Source organism: Anopheles ziemanni, chromosome 3 (genome assembly GCF_943734765.1).
Source record: "Anopheles ziemanni chromosome 3, idAnoZiCoDA_A2_x.2, whole genome shotgun sequence".
NCBI classification, from domain to species: Eukaryota; Metazoa; Arthropoda; class Insecta; order Diptera; family Culicidae; genus Anopheles; species Anopheles ziemanni.
Window position 1 is genome coordinate 4,536,536 of NC_080706.1, and position 19,353 is coordinate 4,555,888.

Sequence of the window (19,353 nt, forward strand, 5' to 3'; positions counted from 1 at the left end):
AAGAATCTACCCTCGGAGGTCGTTATTGGAATGTGTTTACGCTGCTATTTCGCAAGCTGTTTTATTTCATTGATGAAGGAAAGCAAAATGAAAGATTCGTCTCCCTATAACTGGTAGGTGTGTACAAATCCTACAAAAGCCGCAGTGAATCGATTCTCTTGTGCAAGAAAGTACAGTAAAAATCCTTCCTGTACCGATTAAGGGATTGTGACAGATTTAGAAGACTTAAAAAAGCAGATAAAGAAAGCTTGGGCCGGAGGTTTATCGGTTGATAATATCGTATTTCTCTAGCACGTTCGCTCTTGGCTACGTGACAATTTCTGAAGCAACGAAGCTGCATGGTAATGGTTGGAGATTAGCGTAATACCATAATTGCTATACAAAACGGTACACCTGGGATGGGTAATGCGTGTGTAAGACAAACAAGAGATTGTGTTTGTGGCGAAATAAATTTTAAATTTTGTATAACTTACAATTTCCTATATAAATTCTTTAAACAGATATAAAATTCTTATAGATGTTGAAAAAACATAAACATCGGGGAGGAATTCCTTCTTAGACATGGGACAAAAAGAGAGATAGAAGAAAGAGAACCTCATAAAGGGCCCAACGACAACAGGACAATGTTTTACGATGATTTATGCATGGTCCATTGACTTACGACTCGCCCTAGTGTGATCAGCTTCGCTTGTCATCCGTGGCCGGCGTCGTCGGCACACTTGAGGCTATTTATGCTGCCCTGCCGCCGTTTTGTGTTGCTGCCGTTTGTGTGAGCGTGGGCTCGCAAGATCACGCAATGTCGATAGAACGCGACACGCTATCGTGTGCGGTCATCCGCTGTGTGTTGGTTCTATTTCGTTGCCCTTCGAGCCCTAACTGGGTCCTAATTTATTGGCCCACCAACTCGCACTTCGATCCGATGCGTGTTGTCATGACGGCAGCAACCTACCAAACACCAGCCCGAGAGGGAAGCGTGATTGAACTAGAAAATAATTAACGCCACCCTCTGTCTTCTGCCCGCTCCACGTGGGCGGGCAATCGTTACTCATTCGCAGAATCCCGAGAGCGCCGCGAGTATAGCTGCCACTGGACGCCAAGATGGACGCCCGAATCGGTCTCGAGTACATCATCGAGAACAACGACTACGTGAACAAGCTGGGGCTGGCGCTCGACACCAACAATGTCACGGTTAAGAAGCAAATCTTCGAGCTCCTGTCGACGCTCTGCGCCTTCAGTGCCAACGGGTACAAGCGTGCCATCGAAACCCTCGAGCACTACAAGGTAAGCGCATTAAAAACCTCTTAACCTTCCTTAACCTCCCGCCAAAAAGTTAACGTTTGCAAAATGTCACTTGCGTCGAATTATCCTCTTACTTAATCCATTGTTGTTTGTCCCTTTTTGTTTTGTGCAGACCATCAAAAACGAACGATATCGACTGCACCTGGTCGTGTCCGAGCTGGACAAGGCGACCACGGTCGAGTACCAAATAGCGCTGCTGGCGTTCGTCAACTGCGTCATCATTTCGGCCGGTTCGCTCAAGGATCGGATACGAATGCGCAACGAGTTTATCGGTGAGTATATCACACACGCACACACACACACACTGGCCGATGAAGAAGATTTATGGCCAGGAAAAAAAAGTAACAGAACCGCCAATTTTCGGGGAGATCCCTTCGGCGTGCGAACCTCCGCATGCCAAACACGTCCCATGGGTATATGTGGAAGAATGGCGTTCGGTCGGCACATCGGTGATCATCTTTTTTCGCATCATACCAAATCCGTTTAGGAAGGTTGCGCACGTTTTTGGAAAGAATATGATTTATTACTCCTAAGTGGAAGAATCTGGATAAAGGACATGTGAAAAGTTATTTCGTGTGAAGTATTTTGTTTTACATAACACACAACCATTCCTTTGGCGAAAACGGTCTTTTTTTATAAAATGTACGTGCCGAAGTATAAGAAGAGTACATTGATAGGAGATGGGGGGCATGATGGGCTCTGATACGTGCATCAACTTCATAATTTGCATTGCCGGGCCTAGTTTGAGTTGATTGTAAAATGAATTGTGATCGTGTATCGATCGCTATCAATCCATTGAATACTAGCCAAGTATAATATGTTTTATTGAAAAACAACGTAGGTGTAGTGCACATAACAATATCGCAATAAGTAGGCTATGTAAAATATTATAAATCAAGCAAGCTGTGCATCAGTATATGTAAAGAGGAAAACGCCAGCTTGCAAACAAGTTCAATCTTGATTTCCAACTGGGAAACATTTCAATAAATATAGAACCCACTATATATGATTCTAAAGTCCTTAAAAGAATAGCTTTTTGAGACAACTCCTTAGATTAGTTGGTAAATTAAAAAAAAGAAACTCTCTTTAAATCGACTCATTGCAAACGTAATATATTCCGTCCCCATACACCCTATCGTCGTATAAATCATGTGCCGGCTTCGAAAGGCAAACGACGCTAAACACAAGTAGAATGGCACCTGAGCACGTTAGCGGCTTTTAAATTCCTCGGCAACGGAGGGCTCGTAAACATCGCTATCGTGTCGGACTAAAATTTTGCCCCAGTCGAGAATTGTGATAAATTGATCCTAATCCCATAGCCACGTAGCAGCGGCGCGCGTACACCCCGATATCCACCGTATCGATGGCAGGTGGACAGACAAGCGATAGCAGTTGGACGGAGGAGGCCTGGAGATCGGTTTCTATCAGGACGCTGGAGGTTGTTAACACAACCACCGGACTGGTTCTCTCGCCGAGGCCTATGAGCTTGCTCTCCTGCATTTGGAACTTTTGTTAGAACGTGGTACCGGTTCCCAAAACAAACTGGTGCGGCGATCGTCAGTTACTCTACAGGCTTACAATAAAACAGCCAGACCAATTGGCATGGCTTGACACTGATACATGACTTATGCATCGTCGTGTATGCCACCGCCAGGGCGCTCCATTCGAGGGTTCTACGAATTGTCAAAAAGCCACCGACCCAACTGAAGCCCAACCGAGCGATCCGTGGCAGGTTAAGGTGGCAAATAATGGAGTAAGATAAATTTGTGCTTGTCACTTAAGGATTATACTGGCTCACCGAACGCCCGACGATCGGGGAATGCTAGCCAACTCCGGTCTGGACAGGCAGGTAGCACACGATTAAATCCTTCCAATATACGTGGAATTACCGAGCATTTGCCACCGTGGACCCGTTTCGTTGGAAATCTTGCGAAACCAGGTTGCAGTGTAATTAACATGTTACACGAACTTGCCTCCAAAAACGGTGCTACGAATTCTTGGAATGTCTGACAACTCCATATACCGGCCGATTATCCTCCTACCCTTGGCGTATAAAAATCAACCGATCTACCGATATCGATTTCGACCGGACCAGGGACCCAAACTGATCTATTGCAGCCGAACAGCCCATTTCAGGTCCATTTGAGTTGTTAGGCACCCCGATCGGCGTAAACGTTGTTTGGACAGTTGGTAATGCATGACCGCGGAAACCCCGTCCAGGCGATCATTTACAGATCTTATTGATATAAATCTACGGGCCAATGGCACATGGACGGTTTAGCTTTTACGGACATCAACTTGAGGTCGGATCGAATAGACCGCTTGCCGGATATCTTAATGAATCACCGGTTAGAAGAAACCGCTGATTGCGAACAGTTTTGTCCATTATTTTGGGTAAACAGACTGGCCGTTTTTATCGGCCCAACCAGATAAGAATCATTAGCGAGACAATGTTCCCCAACTCCGGGTAGCCTCCGCAGAGTCCAAAAGTCGGACCGCGTTGGGTAAAGTGTCTCGTGAGCGGGATAGTACCTACTCGGTAGGTACGACCTTGCCGAGGACGTATTGTCGTCACCGAATGGAACAGGGCGAGACAGACGTACTCCGCGCATACAGAAACGGTGTGCCCGCAAGAGCCTGATAGAACTGATAACGCAGATATGGTAAGGTGCACACACTATCTACAAAATCGATGATGAGTTTCGATGCGAGAGGCTAGGTGCGGTCTTTTACTACCTTTCCCGATCGGATGAAAACATTGCGAATGCGAATAAAGCAGGTTAATCCTCCCCCACCGCAACCGGCAAGGTGTGTCACTGATAATGCAGAAAAAATGCCGTAATGGTATAATCCTTCGCGTTCGTTCCCTAACCGGGACAACGCACTTGAGAACACGGTTGGAAACCATTTAGGATAGTTCGCTATGCTACTTGCTGGGAGCTCTTGGGAGCGAGTCGTGGGGACACATCAACACACGATGTAGTCAATTCTTCTTATCGTACTTTAATCAACTCCAGGGAATAATTAGATAAGATTCGTTTTGCCGTGAAACATCAGTTGGCCTGGTAGTTGAGGGACCCCAGTGTGTCCACATCGTTTGACGGGGTTTGACGTGGACGCGTTATGTTTTGCGCGCCTGGTTAAATGATGGCCGTGATGTTGCAACAGCAGCTGCCTCAGCAGGCAGCGTCCATATCGTTTGGTACACCGGTGGACTTTTGCACCACTGCCACCACGCCAGATGTCAGCGCTGTGTACTATGGAGATAAACAAGAACTTTCGTCCCTGGAAGAGGAACTAGAGGACGAGGAATTAGTTGAAGGTAAGCCGAGGAGGAGCAATGCATTCAAGATTCAGTGGAAATAGAGCTCTTGAGCAACTCAATTCAACACGCCTGATCTCAAGCAGTACCGCGGGCTATCTTAATCCACCGGATCGATTGAGGACACTTGGAAATCTTTATTTACTTCGTGCCTGTCATATAACTTGTGTACGTGAATGAGCTAACGTATTCTTTTTTGCCACCATTTTTTCTCGCAGGATTAAACCTCATACCAGTATTAAATAATTTAAGGTGAGTATTGCCCTTCGCGATCGCGAGATGCATCAAGGATTATGGAAATGGACGTCGCTCTCCGATGAAGATGATGATGATGTTCGAACCGAAATGCGTACGTGCGACGGTGCCCGATAGTTCAGAAGCCAAAAGGAACCGGGAGTGTAATGTGTTGTGTGTCGCGGTTTGAACAAAAGCACTTTGCAGAACCTCAATTTACTACCTCGTTCCGAGCACGATAAGAACCAATATTCGTTTGATGTGCTGACAATCTCCGACGGAAACTGCGCGTCGCGGACGTGAGCCAATTGTTTTTCGATACACAAAACGAACGGCCGCCGAAAGCCGATCGGGTTCGAGAGCACCGTAAAGGTAGATCAACGAGATAATCGGATTATATTGACAGCTATAAACCCCCAATGCGAACGCTACGGCTATCGCCAGCTGCCTAGGGAGACACACCGCGATGGGTCTTTGTGATGGGGGGTTCCTTCCTGCTCGGAATTGGACGGTGGGTGGTTTATTGTCCCCTATATTTTGGTCCTGCGGCGAAGAAGTAGTAAAGTGAGTCCTAAAACCACCCACCTCCGATTTACAACTAGATCCGTTTGGAAGACGATAAACAAGGTGCATTTAGCAATCGAACTCGAAAAGTGCGGATCCCCGGAGTGATGTCAAATACGTTGAATGACTTTATCACAATTTACAACAATAAGTGTAGAGTGTACAAACACATAGTACCGCGCTCTGTGTAGGAGTTGCACGTTCGGACTTCCGCGGAGCGTCCTTGATAAGAAGGTGCGTGAGTGATTAATTGTTTTACTTTTCTAACGGGAAATGAATCAGTGACGCACCGAGCAAAAGTGATTACAGCTTTGAAGTGAATTCGTGACAAATAGACGTTGGGGTTTTGCTCCTATTTGCATTGCAGTTAAGTGAGACCAATGGAAAGCATTTAATTTTTGTACGACATTCCGCGCATTTGATGTCCTTTCGAGGTGACCGAGATAATCAATCAAATGTAACAAACGTCGTGTGCTCATTTTTACCTTGACGTATGAACCTGCAGTTGGTTTTTTTTGTGTTTTGCTCTTACCTCAACATGGCCTACGAGATGGCGCCGTTGTTCACCATATCTACGCCGTTCGGGGAGCATGTACGATAGATAAGAAGACCTCCCAAAAATAATAAAAGCCCCTAATCACCGTACACCGACAACCTCGCGGTGGATTCTGGCACCACACAGTGGTACTCAACTGCCATCATCATGGTCAGGCCAAACGACGCCATATGAATCCCGTCCATTGGCCCGTCACGTTTGTAAAAGCGCGAGCTCTGATAAGATGGTGGAGGAGCGAAGCGTTGCATTGATTTCTTTTTTATCGAATTCGAATCTGTAAACAATACTCTCTGCTTCATCCTTCCCTTGCCTTCTTGTCCCCGAAAGGGCGCGGAAACTTGGAGCTTCCCCCTTTGGATGGAGGGAACGATCTTGACATCAAAAAGAAAAGGAAGGAGTTCACAACTTGGCGGAGAGGGAGGGAGGTCAAGGTTTGTTGTGGAGTAAAAGAAGATGCAAACAAATAGTGGTGGTAGGGTCGATCAATTATCGTCACAACACACTTCAACAAAATGGCCCACCATCTTCGCGTGGCGTGGTTTGACTGTTGGAAGAAATTTGATTTGAAGAGTGTAAAGAGAAATAAAAACGAGACGACAAAGAATTGATGCTTTCTTGTAAAACGCGTGTTGCAAACGTCCCTAGGCCACGTGGGGTTCAAATCAAACTGACACAATCGACCGTTGGTCAATATGCAGTGAATCATTACTGGCCCAAAGGGGGTGATAAAAACCACCCACCTCAGACTGATTCTCATCAAAAGGGTGCCGGTAAAGCTGAAGTGCCGGTGTTTGTGGAAGGTTGGAGCTGGTTGGAGATACGCGAACACGTGAACTGTCAAATTGAATCGCGAGACTTTCAAGATGCGATGAAGATTCCTCTCGTGAAGGTCGTTCAAACAAATTCGAAGGAAGAGAAAGAGCATGATTTGCAAAGCACGTTGGGAGAGTCTCCATCTGCAGTATGAGCAAAAAAGGGGGGATTTCAGCAGAGCAGAGAAATGTGGCCGATGGAGCCATGCTGATTCCGCATGCGCCGGCAACACGTGCTCGAGCGAACGCGTGTGTTGTGGCGGTTATACATAGAGCCATCATCTAGCCGAGAGCCACGGTTTAAGGCTTTCTCCGAGTGCTCCATCGCGTTTACCGCGACTTCCATCGCGACCGGCATGTTCGATGCAGTACGCATTTATCTCACTTCAACCAAACACCAATCGCTTATGCTCGCATCGGTAATCAGATGTTTTTCGCGTGTGAAAAATAATGCCGTAGTTTTAATCGCCTGTCGCATTTTGGTCCCAAACGCGGATATGCGTTTGAAGTAACCTCCTAAAAGTATAACAAACGGCAGTAAATATACATTTCGTGTGTATAAATTACCTACGACATGCAATATCGCGTACATGAAAAATTACTCCACCGACAACGTCCGGCCACGAATAGTTCGGTACAATGTACGGAACCCTTCCGTTGGGCAGAAAGAGATCCACTGCCCATTAAAGCATCGCATACAGTGCTGTAGAATGCTGCGGCGTTTCCGCTTCCCAGAGTCCTGGAATGCTTCGGTCTCCCTCGGTGCGACTCTCCCAATCCACAATAGTATTGTGGTTCGTCGGTGTGCAGCACCAGTCGGGTGGCCCTAGCGTGTAGTAGTAGTTTGCTCCTAGCGTCACCGTAAGGACTGCGGCACCACAGTGTGTGGCAATCAGCACTACATCCACCGTCCACCGTACGTGACCCCGAAATTCCTTGCTGCAAACCCATCCAGGACCAATAATCGAAAGCGTGTTCCGTCCGACCTGCATCCTTTTTCTCATCCCCTTCGGTCGTTTTCTACTCGTAGACTATTTTGGTCCATCGCAATCCGAAAAAAGAAATCGAATCTGCAACTACAAGGGAAGGAAAGTGGCAGGATTACAGTGTGCTTAGTAAGGGAAGCGAAAGGACATCGTACCTATGATGACAGTTTGGTAGCTCAATACGTGTTCGGTGATAAAACTTACGTTGCTCCTTCCCGCGGACCTTTAATGCTCAACGCTTTAAAATCTGTAAAAAGTATCCGGTTTCGTACATTGAACTAGAACCATTCCAGAGCCTACTAAACATCGTTCGCGTAAAACGAAAAACCTAAAAATAACACTATGAACATCGTACAGGAGCTAAGTGAGCTGTGCCGTCGGAAGCTCTCCACCCTCGGTATACGGCTGGCGAACAGTTGAGAACTAAAATTGCGTGATTTGTGGTAAATGTAGATGTGTTCCTTCCCTACCCCACTGTGGACGCACGGTGGCTCCGTGCCGCCGTGGCCTTCCATTTCGTATTTCGTTTCGAACATCGGAATCCCGCTTCCTAGAGTGGACTTTTTTTGGTTGCCTTCGGAAACAGAAAACAAAACTTTTAATCCTCTTGACACCATAGCGATGTATGGTTAACTAACTTACTGTTACAACTCTCTCCGGTTAGGCGCACCGCCAGCAACGTTCCGGACATCGCCTCCCAGATCGAAGTGTTCGACGAGCAGCAGGAATGCGATGTAGCCCAGAGCCTCCAGGTTCCCGATGGGATCGATCTAAATTCGCATCTTGATGTCTTCAACGCCATTCTAGCACAGGTAGGTTCCCGAAATCATGCACGGTAGCAAAAGTTAAAGAAGATTTTGATGAATTTTACATAAGCCAACAACGTGCAACACATCCCTTTCGACTGCTGTTTCCCTTCCCTGGGAAGGTTGAATGCAACTGAAACGCACTGCTGCGGCGACTGAGATTGCAGTAAGATTAACATGCAGGGCTTTACATTCATTAGTAGGCGCTGGAGATGTATACGCCTTTAGCTTTAGTGTAGGCACCATTTGCTCATGGGATTCTTCTTTTCTTGCACCAAAAGGAAAGCAAGGTCAACTATTGATGGTGGAACTATAGAATCCAAATACTGCCTGAATAAAACAATCTTTTCTTAGCGTGTTCTAAGAAGTGATTCTCTTTTCTGAATGGGTCCATTTTGTTGTTTGTTTGCACAGGTTGCCGGCACACCGCAAGCAACGCCATTTCTAAGCATCCTCCAGCACCTGCTTCAGATCGACCCGAAGGAGCAAATCAGTGACATCGTCTGGGACACGGCCGAAACGCTTGTGCATCGTGCTACATTGCTAGAGGACAAGGAAGCGTCCGCACGGCTTCTGCGGGCTCCGAGCGTACAGAAGTTCTTCACCTGCCCACACTGTCGAGGGGACCTGAGCGGCGGTCCGGCACGACGTCCCTCGATCGGCAGCTCGCTGCAGCCCTCACCGAGCACCACCTTCTCCCCGCCACCACCACCCCCACCACTGTCGGGGGCGCCTCCGCCACCACCACCACCCGGCGCTGGAGCTCCGCCGCCACCACCACCGCCACCGCTTGCGGGAGGTGGTCGGGTGCCACCACCTCCTCCGCCTCCCATGGCCGGTGGTCCACCTCCGCCGGCACCGCCGGCCCCCCCTGGCGGTCCAAACCTGCTCTCGGTTAAGGCAGCCGGCGGAGGTTCGTTGGCCCGCTCGAAGACTCCCGACGAACCGGTTGAGATCATCAAACCACTACCGCAACAGGAGACGCCAGTACCGCGTGCGAAAATGAAGACCATCAACTGGAACAAGATTCCACCCCAGAAGGTGCTTGGCAAGCAGAACATCTGGTCCATCGTGGCCGACTCGCATCAGGACAGTCCGATGGCCGACCTGAACTGGGACGAGATGGAAGGCTTGTTCTGCCTGCAGACCCAAACGCAGGGTTCGCCGAAGTTGGGCAACCGGTCGACTTCCGCCGATGGTAGCAACGGAACGGACACTCCCGACTCGCGCAAGTCACGCAAGGAGAACGAGATTACGCTGCTGGATGGGAAGCGCAGCTTGAACGTTAACATCTTCCTCAAGCAATTCCGGACGTCGAACGAGGACATCATTCAGCTGATCCGAAACGGGGAACACGAAGACATTGGGGCGGAGAAGTTGCGTGGTCTGCTGAAGCTCCTACCGGAGGTGGACGAGCTGGAGATGCTTCGGGCGTTCGATGGCGACAATAACCGATTGGGAAATGCGGAAAAGTTTCTCCTCCAGCTGGTACAAGTGCCTAAGTAAGTGCCCACATATTTCTGGTCTGTCAGAATAGTACACAATTTAACTGTTACCCTATTTTGTTTTGATTTTAGCTATAAACTAAGAATCGAAAGTATGTTACTGAAGGAAGAATTTAAGGCAAACCTGATGTACTTGGAGCCTAACATTAACGCCATGCTGTTCGCTGGTGAAGGTAAGCTACTCCTCACCTTAACTTCGACCTATTCGACATTAAAATAATTCCTCTTTCGTAGATCTGATGAACAATAAAGCCCTTCAGGAAGTCCTGTACATGGTGGTTGTGGCAGGGAACTTCCTCAACTCGGGAGGGTACGCTGGGAATGCGGCCGGTGTGAAACTGTCCTCACTGCAGAAGCTTACCGATATCCGAGCAAACAAACCGGGTATGAACCTGATCCACTTTGTGGCTCTGCAGGCGGAGAAAAAGAACACAGCCCTGCTGGAGTTCCCGTGTCAACTGACTATGCTGGAGAATGCAACCAAGTAAGTAGACACGATTGGGGGGGATGTTTGATAGACCGGATCTGACCCCTTGCCTTTACCCATGCGCAGGACGACTGTGGAGCAGATTAGTAACGAGATAACCGCTATCGATAATCGAATAAAGAAAATTAAGAAACAAATCGAACTTCCAAAAACGGAAGAGGATATCAAGTTCCAGATGGAAGAGTTCCTCAGTGTAAGTTAACCCTCGATGAATAAGCTAGCCGTAGATTATCTTATTTGCATTTCTTGTATGTCCTTTAGGCGGCAGAACAGGATGTCGTGATGATGCAGCGTGCGTTGAAGCAGTTGGAAGCGATGAGGATTCAGCTCTCGGAGTTCTTCTGCGAGGACGTGGGCACGTTCAAGATGGAGGAGTGCTTCAAGATATTCCACAACTTTAGCGAGAAGTTCCAGCACGCCGTCAAGGACAACGAGAAGCGACGGGTGCAGGAAGAGCAAGCATTAATACGTCGAAAGCAGCGAGAAGAAACTCTTCGCAGGAGGCAATGTAAGAGGATCTTTACCTGATCTGAGGAGAGTAATTAATTGTGTATATGTGTGTGTTTTTATCCATCCGCTCCAGCTAACCAACCCGGAACACCAGTGTCCGATTCGGAAGGAAGTCTACTGCTGGATGCGTCACAGTACGATCTACGTTACAGTCCGGCCATGTCCCGCCGACGGCTCGGATCGTTCAACAGCAATGGCGACGCACTGTTGATGCGCGATGAATGTGCCTCCCCGGATATTACGCCCAACGGCAGCCTCCGGAGGCGCCGTAGTCGCGTGCTGTCGGAGGAGGACGAAGGTAATCTCATGGACTTCTTGCGCTCATCCGGGCACGAGAGTAGCAACCGGGAGCGGAAGTCGGCAGCCTATGGTAGTCTCGATCGATCCTGGGCACGTCGGGCCCGCTCGGGCAGTGGCAGCAAGAAGCGTCCGGATCTGCTGAACGTCCAGTTCGGTGCGGACCGCGAACGACCCAGCTCACCGTCACCACTGACCGAATCGAAGCCGCTCGCGGTGGAAGAACACAAACCGAGGTACGACTCTATCTCACTCCCTCTCTATTCTTTCCTATTGTGGTGCCTGCTGCTTTTGTCCGCTATCCTTTTAACATTCCATTTCAAACATTGTCGACGATATGAAATTCTTATCCTTCTTATCACCCCTTTCGGAGCACAATCTTTTAAATGTTAAGCCTCATGACCACCTCACCCGATATCGGCATCATCACCATCATTCGCTTACGTACGCAAATGACGCTTTACACCATGCCCGTTTGCTGCACCGCAACCCTCTCTCCGGCCGGTTGTTGCGTGCACGGTCGCGGCTCTCTCTCTTACCGATCCAGAATTTCCAGGGAATGGCGGCAGAAGATCGAGTCCTGGCTGCAGGCGAACGAGCAGGACGAGCGGCAGAACGATGACTACAAGAAGAAGCTGAAGCGCGTCACCGCCAACCGTCGATCGTACGAAACGGACAACGAGAGCGATCGGGGCAGCAAGCTGGACCCACTGCCGGAGGAGAAACCCCCGACGGTGACCTCTCCCGAGCCGGCCAATGTACCGAAAATCATCACGCCCGGTTCGCAGCAGGTGGCAACGGCGGACGGCGGTGGTGGATCACCGTCGCCCCCGGATCAGCAGCTGTTCGGTGGGCAGATGACGTACAAACGAGTCTATCCGAACTGGCGCCCGGCAACGTCGGTCGAGCAGACGGATGTCGTTGGCACGATAGAGGCCTTGACAGGTAGGGCATTTTATATAGCGCGAGGCACTTTGGGTTTTCTTTTAACGCAAACTCTACCTTTCCTCAGGTGCGGTCTCTTCCGATGCGGATAAGTCGACGTGGCGCAAATCTCTGCTCAACACCGTGAGCAGTACGGAAAGTGAAGACTCGGCCGCGTTGGCGGCTGGCCAGCGGTATCGCCGGCAACGATCACGTGAGGGCGCTAATCCCAGCTCCAATCTCCAGTCGATCCTGGAGGAGGACAAGCGAAAGAACATTATCCAAGCGCTCGGCGAGCGACCGCCGTCGGATCGTCTGCAAATCTATATCCGACGCGGTTCGGATAATCCTCCGCTACCCGACAGCACCGCGACATCGCCAACCGGTGGTAAAACGACGAACGACGTCACCGGTGGAGTGGATGAAAGCAACAAGCAATCGATCTACATCCGGCAGCTCGGCAACGAAAAGCAATCGATATACATTCGACCTCCGAATGAGGGCAATACCGTGGCAACACCGTCCACGATATCGTCCAGCACGGCCAGCACCACGTCGGGTGGATCGGAGATGATCGTCGGGGCAGGAGACGCGGGTAGCAGTACGTCACCACCCTCGTCGGCCGTGGCACCACCTCCCCGTAGAGCTCGCCGAGCACATCACGTGTACGACGAGTCGACAAACAATAAGATTGAGATCGATTCCGACAACATCGAAACGCCTCCCTCGATCAGGCGGAATGTCAACGTCGGAGCGAGTAACGGTGGTGGCGCTACCGCATCCAGCGGAGGTTCGTCTTGCCGTCGGCTTCATCATCAGAGCAGCCGCGGTGGGGAATCTTCTGTCGGTGATTCCAAGGACTCGCTGGTGCTGGCCGGTGACTCCGGGAAGGGTTCTTCGGCGACGGAAACCCTCGGTGCCGAGGTGCTTGGAGATGGCCAGTTCGATCGGTTCTCCTCGGCACGTCGAACGCGTCGTTTCAAGCGACCCATTGACCTGGGTGCTGGTGCGGGTAGTGGCAACGAAACAACCACAACGGCTACCACAACGACGGCTTCACCGTCCCCCGAGTCACTCCCGGACAGTGCTGCCCAAAGTCCTCTGTTGGTTCCCTCGGGAACCACTACCAGAACTGGGCAGGTTTCTGGAACCAGAGCGACCACTATCGGTACTACCAAGGATAGTGCCAAGGAACAGGAACAACGGTTGAAACGGTGGCAGGATAAACTGAAATCTTCGTCCACCTCGACGCCTTCACCGACGACAGTGACATCGAGCCCTTCGGCTACCCACGGCCGAGACTCACCAAGAACGCACGCCGAAGCGGTGTTGAACCGAGCAAGCAAAGTGGGACGTACCATAAGCCGCATCAGTCAGGAAGACGTGCGTGAGGCCATTCGCAGCCTAAAGTCTCCTACACCGGAACGAACATGGAGTCCGACCAAGGAGCATGGTCTGCTAAACGCCAAGGGTGCTCCACCAACGCACGAACTCAACGACGAAGGTTTCGAGGAAACGCAAAGCCTTGTATCGGACACTCCGTCCCAGGGTAAGGATAGTGTGTCTTCGTGCAATGACTACGGATCGGACACGAAGAGTAAACGGCCTACAGTGACGTCAGCGAGTGGAAAGTCACTTGCAACGAGTGTGGACGTTGTACCGACGGGAGGAAGTCTTCAGCGCAACAAGCTCGCAACTTCCGGTGGCCATCGATCCAGCCCGAGTATGGCCAGTCTGTTGATGGTGAAAAATGGGCAACAGCCGGCCAGCAGCCTTGAGCGAAGTCGGTCGCTTCGGGCGGCACCTTCCTCACCGGCCACCTCGGTTACCACCTCCAGTCCCGGTAGTAAGAATCTCTTGCCTCGTCGGACGACGTCCATGAGGCGTACGGCCCCTTCCGGCGAGGGAGGTTCATTGGGATCGCTTGGAAACCATCGTCTTGCAGCTCCGGGCCTATCGCAGGACGTGGAGCGAAGCAATTCCCGTACGAGCCTTCGCTCGTCCCGTTCGTCGCTGAGCAGTGCCGTCTCAACCAATACCGTCCGCAAGGTTCCTCCTCCCCTACGCACCCCTGCCAAATCTTCACCGCTCTCTAACTCTGGGTCCGCGCTTCACACGACCACCCTCTCGGCGAACAGTTCGCCCTCCAAGCGTCCCCTGGGCACGGCCACGGCGAGCAATATCGGACACCGAGGGGCACCGGCAAGCCGTAGCAGCTCGAGTGGATCCAGCATCGGTCCGACGGCCGTCGCCCGGAAGCCACCCACAAAATCATCCCTCGGGGCCAGTGCTAGCTTTAAGGAAAATCATCACTCACTTGCGCCATCCAGCGGAAGGCTCCCTTCGGGCAGCAAGTCCACCAGCAGTGGAAGTCTGGCTGGATCGGGCACTGGTGGAGGCGCTAGTCCTACGCCGGTTTCGGCACGCTCGTCAGCGCTCGTCGGGCAGCAGTCATCGGCCGCGTCGTCGGCGGCAGCCGCAGCAGTAGCAGCGGCTCGCCGTACCGGAGGCTTCATGCGACCGACTACCTCCAGTGCCACCAAAGTGAAGGGAAAGTAAATGAGCACCTCGGGAAGCACCCCGATGGAACAGTAGAACCGTTTTTCCCCATTATCCTTTCCATGGTACTCCCAACTACTCCCACTCTGAAACATGCCGTCCAGCTTTGATTGCGTTTGCAAACTGCTCGCAATTTCTTTTCTTCTATTTTCTAGCGTGTTTTACCTGTATCTACTCTTAGTCCAATTTGCCAGGATTTCTAATGGACCCCTTCCCTTCTTCCTTCTTCGAAACCCTCCTTTGACATATTTACGATACGCTTATACTGTAGATACGCGGACGAAGAAGGAATCCCTTTCTAGCGAATAAGTCGAAACGGGCGTTGAATTAGTATTTTTCGATTATGTTTTACACCAACTACGGTTCCGATGGGTTGACGTGCCAGGCCAGGGGCAGTAGGTATGATGAACAGTTATAGAAAAAGAATTTTTAGTGCATGGAACGAACGGAAATGGTTGGTGTGTTCGGGGATGAGGAGAACAAGTATTATCCTAGTGTTTACTGCGGAACGTACGTATATATTTGCGAACATGTTACGTTTTTCGACTAGAAGTAGGCCTTTTTGTATGTGTAGATGTGTGTGGTTGTATGTTTGCGTGTGTGTGTGTTATGCATGTTATAAGATGGCGTGTTATTTATTTACACTATATTACGAACTGCAATGTTACAACGAGCGCCTCCCGATGGTTAGAGCTCGCTAAAGCCATGTTTAATGTTCAGCATGTTACCCAGCAGCCATTTTTCTTCGTAAAACATCCCTTCTTCCCCCCCGCAGACGTGTGTGTGGGCATCGATGATGCTGGATGGAATGACAATAGACTACAGACCCGCGGATGGCACAAAGAATGTGATCCGCCCGCGCGATCGAACGTCGTTGATAGAATTCGAAAATTGATAGACCGTTAGATAAGTAGCTAGGGTAGCGTAGAATAGTGGACGTATAGTGAAAGTTAAAAAAAAAACAATGGCCACAATTCGTAACACTGGCCTTCACCCGCGTATAATTAATCGATGGTTACCCAACCATCGAACGATGTATCCTCTGATAATTAACACGAAAAGTCGTTTGCAGGAATCAAATTTGTAAATCGAACAAATTTACACGAACAACATGGCGGTGTGTACTGTAAAACAACATGGAAAAGAACAGTTAAAAAGCTGCTTTCATTTTGAACCATTTCTATCTTTGCCTTTTTGGTCATCAGGTATTTTCTATAATTATCGAATAGTTTTGGTGAGGAAATTTCAAAAATTATAATCAAAATTTCATTATTATTGTAAAAAATTACTTAAGCCAGCTGCTGGATTTACACTTTTGAATACGCATTTGCAATCACGAAGCATCCAGATTGCTTCAAATAAAGCCAACAAATTGGGAATACGGAAAAAAGTGAGTGTCGGAAATAAAGACAAAACGAGCGATAAACGACAACAATATTTACAAAACAAATAAAAAAAAAACATAAAACCTGCAGCATAAGATCTACTAACCCATTTACTAATTCTATTCTTCGCGTAAAAGAATTACGTAGGACAAGAAGACAATACGGCACAACAGCAAGAAACGTTTACCAGGGAGAGAAACTAGCATGAGCTTGAACAAGTTGTTGTGAGTGTTTTTTTCCTGCCCTAGCAATGTCTTTAACAGCCCAGTACTTTTCGTATTAATTCGTAAAAATTTTCATTTTCTTGATTGTTCATAAAGCTCGATGTTATTACTCGAATAGGTATGATTGTGGAGAAAATAAAAAGCGAAAAACATTTTGTACAATATTTGGATGGGGTTGTTTTGGAACCAGCATGGAAAGAAAAACTAGGTAAGTGTGGTGGTGTGGTTGAAACACATGGAATTTTTATGAAAAAAAAAGACATTTTCCGAATTCAATTTTTAAATGATCGTTGATTAGTTTTTACTCAAATGAAAAATAATATAAATGGCCAGACTTACAGAAGAATGTGCCCATAGTCCACTACCGGCTTCTTCTTCTTCTTTCGATATGCGAGTCGGGGTATATCCTCCTACGCTAAGTCGAACAATTTGTTCCCTTACACGTAATCAGAGGCGTACCAACTCTGTCCGAACTCCTATGAAGGGGCTCGTCCTTTAGGACCGGCTATAATAGCCATATGTCCACCCGCCGTCCACGGGAGGGATAATTCCTTCCGTTGTCAGGACACAAGAACTCGTGGTCCGCTTGATTGTCTCAAACGGCACGAGATGTGCGGCAGCTAGGATTTGTCTGACCTGAGCTCCAGCTCGGCGTCACCACGCGGTCGTGCCGTAACCTTACTTTTCCGCTAACCCTTTCAGGAAACTTATGCACTGCTAACATCCGCTCTGATGCACTACCGACCTGGAACTGCACTACCGGCTTCGGCAAAACAAATGGACAGCAGTGTTTTGACAGCTCGCCGATCAAGGCCGCCGTTTGTTTACCGACAAAACTCACTGCACGGCGTACGCAGTATAGAATTTCCCTGTTCAGCTTTGGAAATTAAATATCAACGACTGTGTTAAAGCATTTCATTGCTCATCTTAGCTGGAGTGTTTCACTTACAACGGCCTCAAAATTGATTCACAGAGCATGGTGTCAACACGCGGTCACAATACAAAGTACAAATTTTGCGATGGTGAAAAGGTGTTGTGCTACGAACCGGATCCAACCAAAGCAAAAGTTCTCTACGATTCGAAGGTAGTTTCGCAGGCGCAGAACATTAGGATTCGTCCACAATCTCGATGAAGTGAAGTAAACAAGCTGAGTTTTATGGTTTTGCAGGTGCTGGAGGTTTCGGAGGGTAAAGATAAGCGCGGACGCCGCATCGTGGAGTATCTGATTCACTTCCAGGGCTGGAATTCCTCCTGGGACCGGAAGGTCAGTGAAGATTTCATTCTAAAGGATACCGAAGAAAATCGGCAGCTGCAAAAAGATTTGGCGGAAAAGTCGCAACTATATCAGTGAGTGATTGACCAGCCAGGGGTAGGAGTTAAACGACATTAGCGTTTTAAACCCAAAATTTATCATTTAGGGGTGCGTACCTGTATCGAAAGGAAAGGAAAAAACAACGAGCCAAAAGTTTAACCGATCGTATCGAAAGCCTCACGAACGCAAAAACGCATCATGGATCGTCGGAAGAAGGCAGCTCCTGTAGCAACGGAGGCTTCGGAAGGGATGACAATGACTATAATATGGACGGTAAGGGGAAGCTTCTTTACCCGTCCCGGTATTCAGTTAACAATCGCTCAATGTTTGTTTCCAGATATGGACGAGTATTACAGCAGCTCCGTAGAAAGTACACAGGAAGAGGAAAAAGTGTATCTGCAAGCTGGCACCAAGTTCCGCAAGCACCTGGATTTGGACCAACATTTAATTTTTGTGGAGAATATGTGGGTAGAGCTACCGGCCAAGTTGCCGGTCGTGACAATCTTGGAAGATTTTGTGCGATACTATACAATCCGCCAGCTGTTCGAGTGTGGTCATCAGGAACAAATGAAGTCTCGCCGACGGAACAGCTCCGCATTGCGAAGTGAGCAAAAGCTGCGGGACTACGAACAAATTCGTACGAACGTGGAACTTTGCAAGGAGGTGGCAGATGGGCTGCGTGTGTATTTCGACTTCACGCTGAAGGATTACCTGCTGTACCCTCAGGAGAAGGCCCAGGCGGAAATTGTTCTCGCCGAAGAAAATTTATCGCAGTTTACCTACATTGCGTCGCAGAATCTATCGCTGGATATGTTGGCTGTCCGTCTGGAGTCGCCACCGACGGATCTTCCAGTGGTCGGTGAACATTCGGAACAATCGTCCGTAGCCGCCTCCGCCGAAGAGCGTCGCCGGCGACGATTGCGATCACACAAGAACGAAGAGAACGAGTTCGTGCTCGATTTCGCTGCCCTACAGCAGCAGGGTTCCCAGTCCGGGCAGAGCCAACAGTCGGTGGCCCCGGAATCCGGCGGTAATCTGTCGCCGTTCGGGTCCAGCTTGAACATTCTGCGCACCGTTTTGCCACAGAATGTTACCATATCGCGGGAAGCCAAAGAAGTGTTGGATGAAGTGTTCCGGTGGCGTATCTTGCCTTCGAACGCCCCGGCCGAACCGTCGATGATTTACGGGGCGATTCATCTGGCTCGGTTGATAGTGAAGCTACCGGAATTTCTTTCCGCCACCACAATGTCGGACGAGAAGCTCAAACTATTGCTGAAGTTTTTGGACATCTTTGCCGAGTTCATTGAAGAGCACGAGGAGTGGTTTGGAAAACCATTTTATTTTAGTGCAAAAGACAGCGATGATGTGTGAACGAAAACAAAATTTCATTGAATGAATACTATTTGCACGTCGAACTAAATCGTAACGCATAAAACTGAATAGAAATAAATGTGACTTACAAATTAAATCGAATTTTAATTTCATCTTTCGTTTGCGAATACCACACAGCTCGGATAGATTTACCTCAGATGAAGTTTTACCCTTCGTTAAAGTAACCTTGGCGCAAATTT

General features: G+C 49.0%; 2 protein-coding genes across 2 annotated transcripts; both read left to right on the forward strand.

Moving 5' to 3' along the window:
• Nucleotides 1-1,098: 1,098 nt before the first annotated feature.
• LOC131287662 (uncharacterized) lies at nt 1,099-14,861 on the forward strand. Its single transcript, XM_058316734.1, has 13 exons — nt 1,099-1,281; nt 1,412-1,571; nt 4,840-4,873; nt 8,438-8,585; nt 8,994-10,081; nt 10,157-10,257; nt 10,319-10,568; nt 10,638-10,764; nt 10,833-11,079; nt 11,155-11,614; nt 11,926-12,323; nt 12,391-13,955; nt 13,992-14,861. Exons 1-13 carry the CDS (start codon nt 1,099-1,101, stop codon nt 14,859-14,861), a joined length of 5,631 nt encoding a protein of 1,876 aa, XP_058172717.1.
• A 2,468-nt stretch (nt 14,862-17,329) lies between these two features.
• On the forward strand, nt 17,330-19,235 carry LOC131286852 (male-specific lethal 3 homolog). The gene is made up of 4 exons (XM_058315856.1): nt 17,330-17,554; nt 17,639-17,817; nt 17,889-18,055; nt 18,120-19,235. The coding sequence occupies exons 1-4, from the start codon at nt 17,447-17,449 to the stop codon at nt 19,151-19,153; spliced, it is 1,488 nt and encodes a 495-aa protein (XP_058171839.1). The 5' UTR covers nt 17,330-17,446; the 3' UTR covers nt 19,154-19,235.
• The last annotated feature ends 118 nt before the right edge of the window (nt 19,236-19,353 follow it).

Coding starts and splice junctions, on each gene's coding strand:
- LOC131287662 (XM_058316734.1), top strand. CDS start 1,099: ATGGACGCCCGAATCGGTCTCGAGTACATCATCGAGAACAACGACTAC. Junction 10,082..10,156: donor CAGCTGGTACAAGTGCCTAA/GTAAGTGCCCAC, acceptor TTTTGATTTTAG/CTATAAACTAAGAATCGAAA. Junction 11,080..11,154: donor AACTCTTCGCAGGAGGCAAT/GTAAGAGGATCT, acceptor CATCCGCTCCAG/CTAACCAACCCGGAACACCA.
- LOC131286852 (XM_058315856.1), top strand. CDS start 17,447: ATGGTGTCAACACGCGGTCACAATACAAAGTACAAATTTTGCGATGGT. Junction 17,818..17,888: donor GAAAAGTCGCAACTATATCA/GTGAGTGATTGA, acceptor TTTATCATTTAG/GGGTGCGTACCTGTATCGAA. Junction 18,056..18,119: donor CAATGACTATAATATGGACG/GTAAGGGGAAGC, acceptor GTTTGTTTCCAG/ATATGGACGAGTATTACAGC.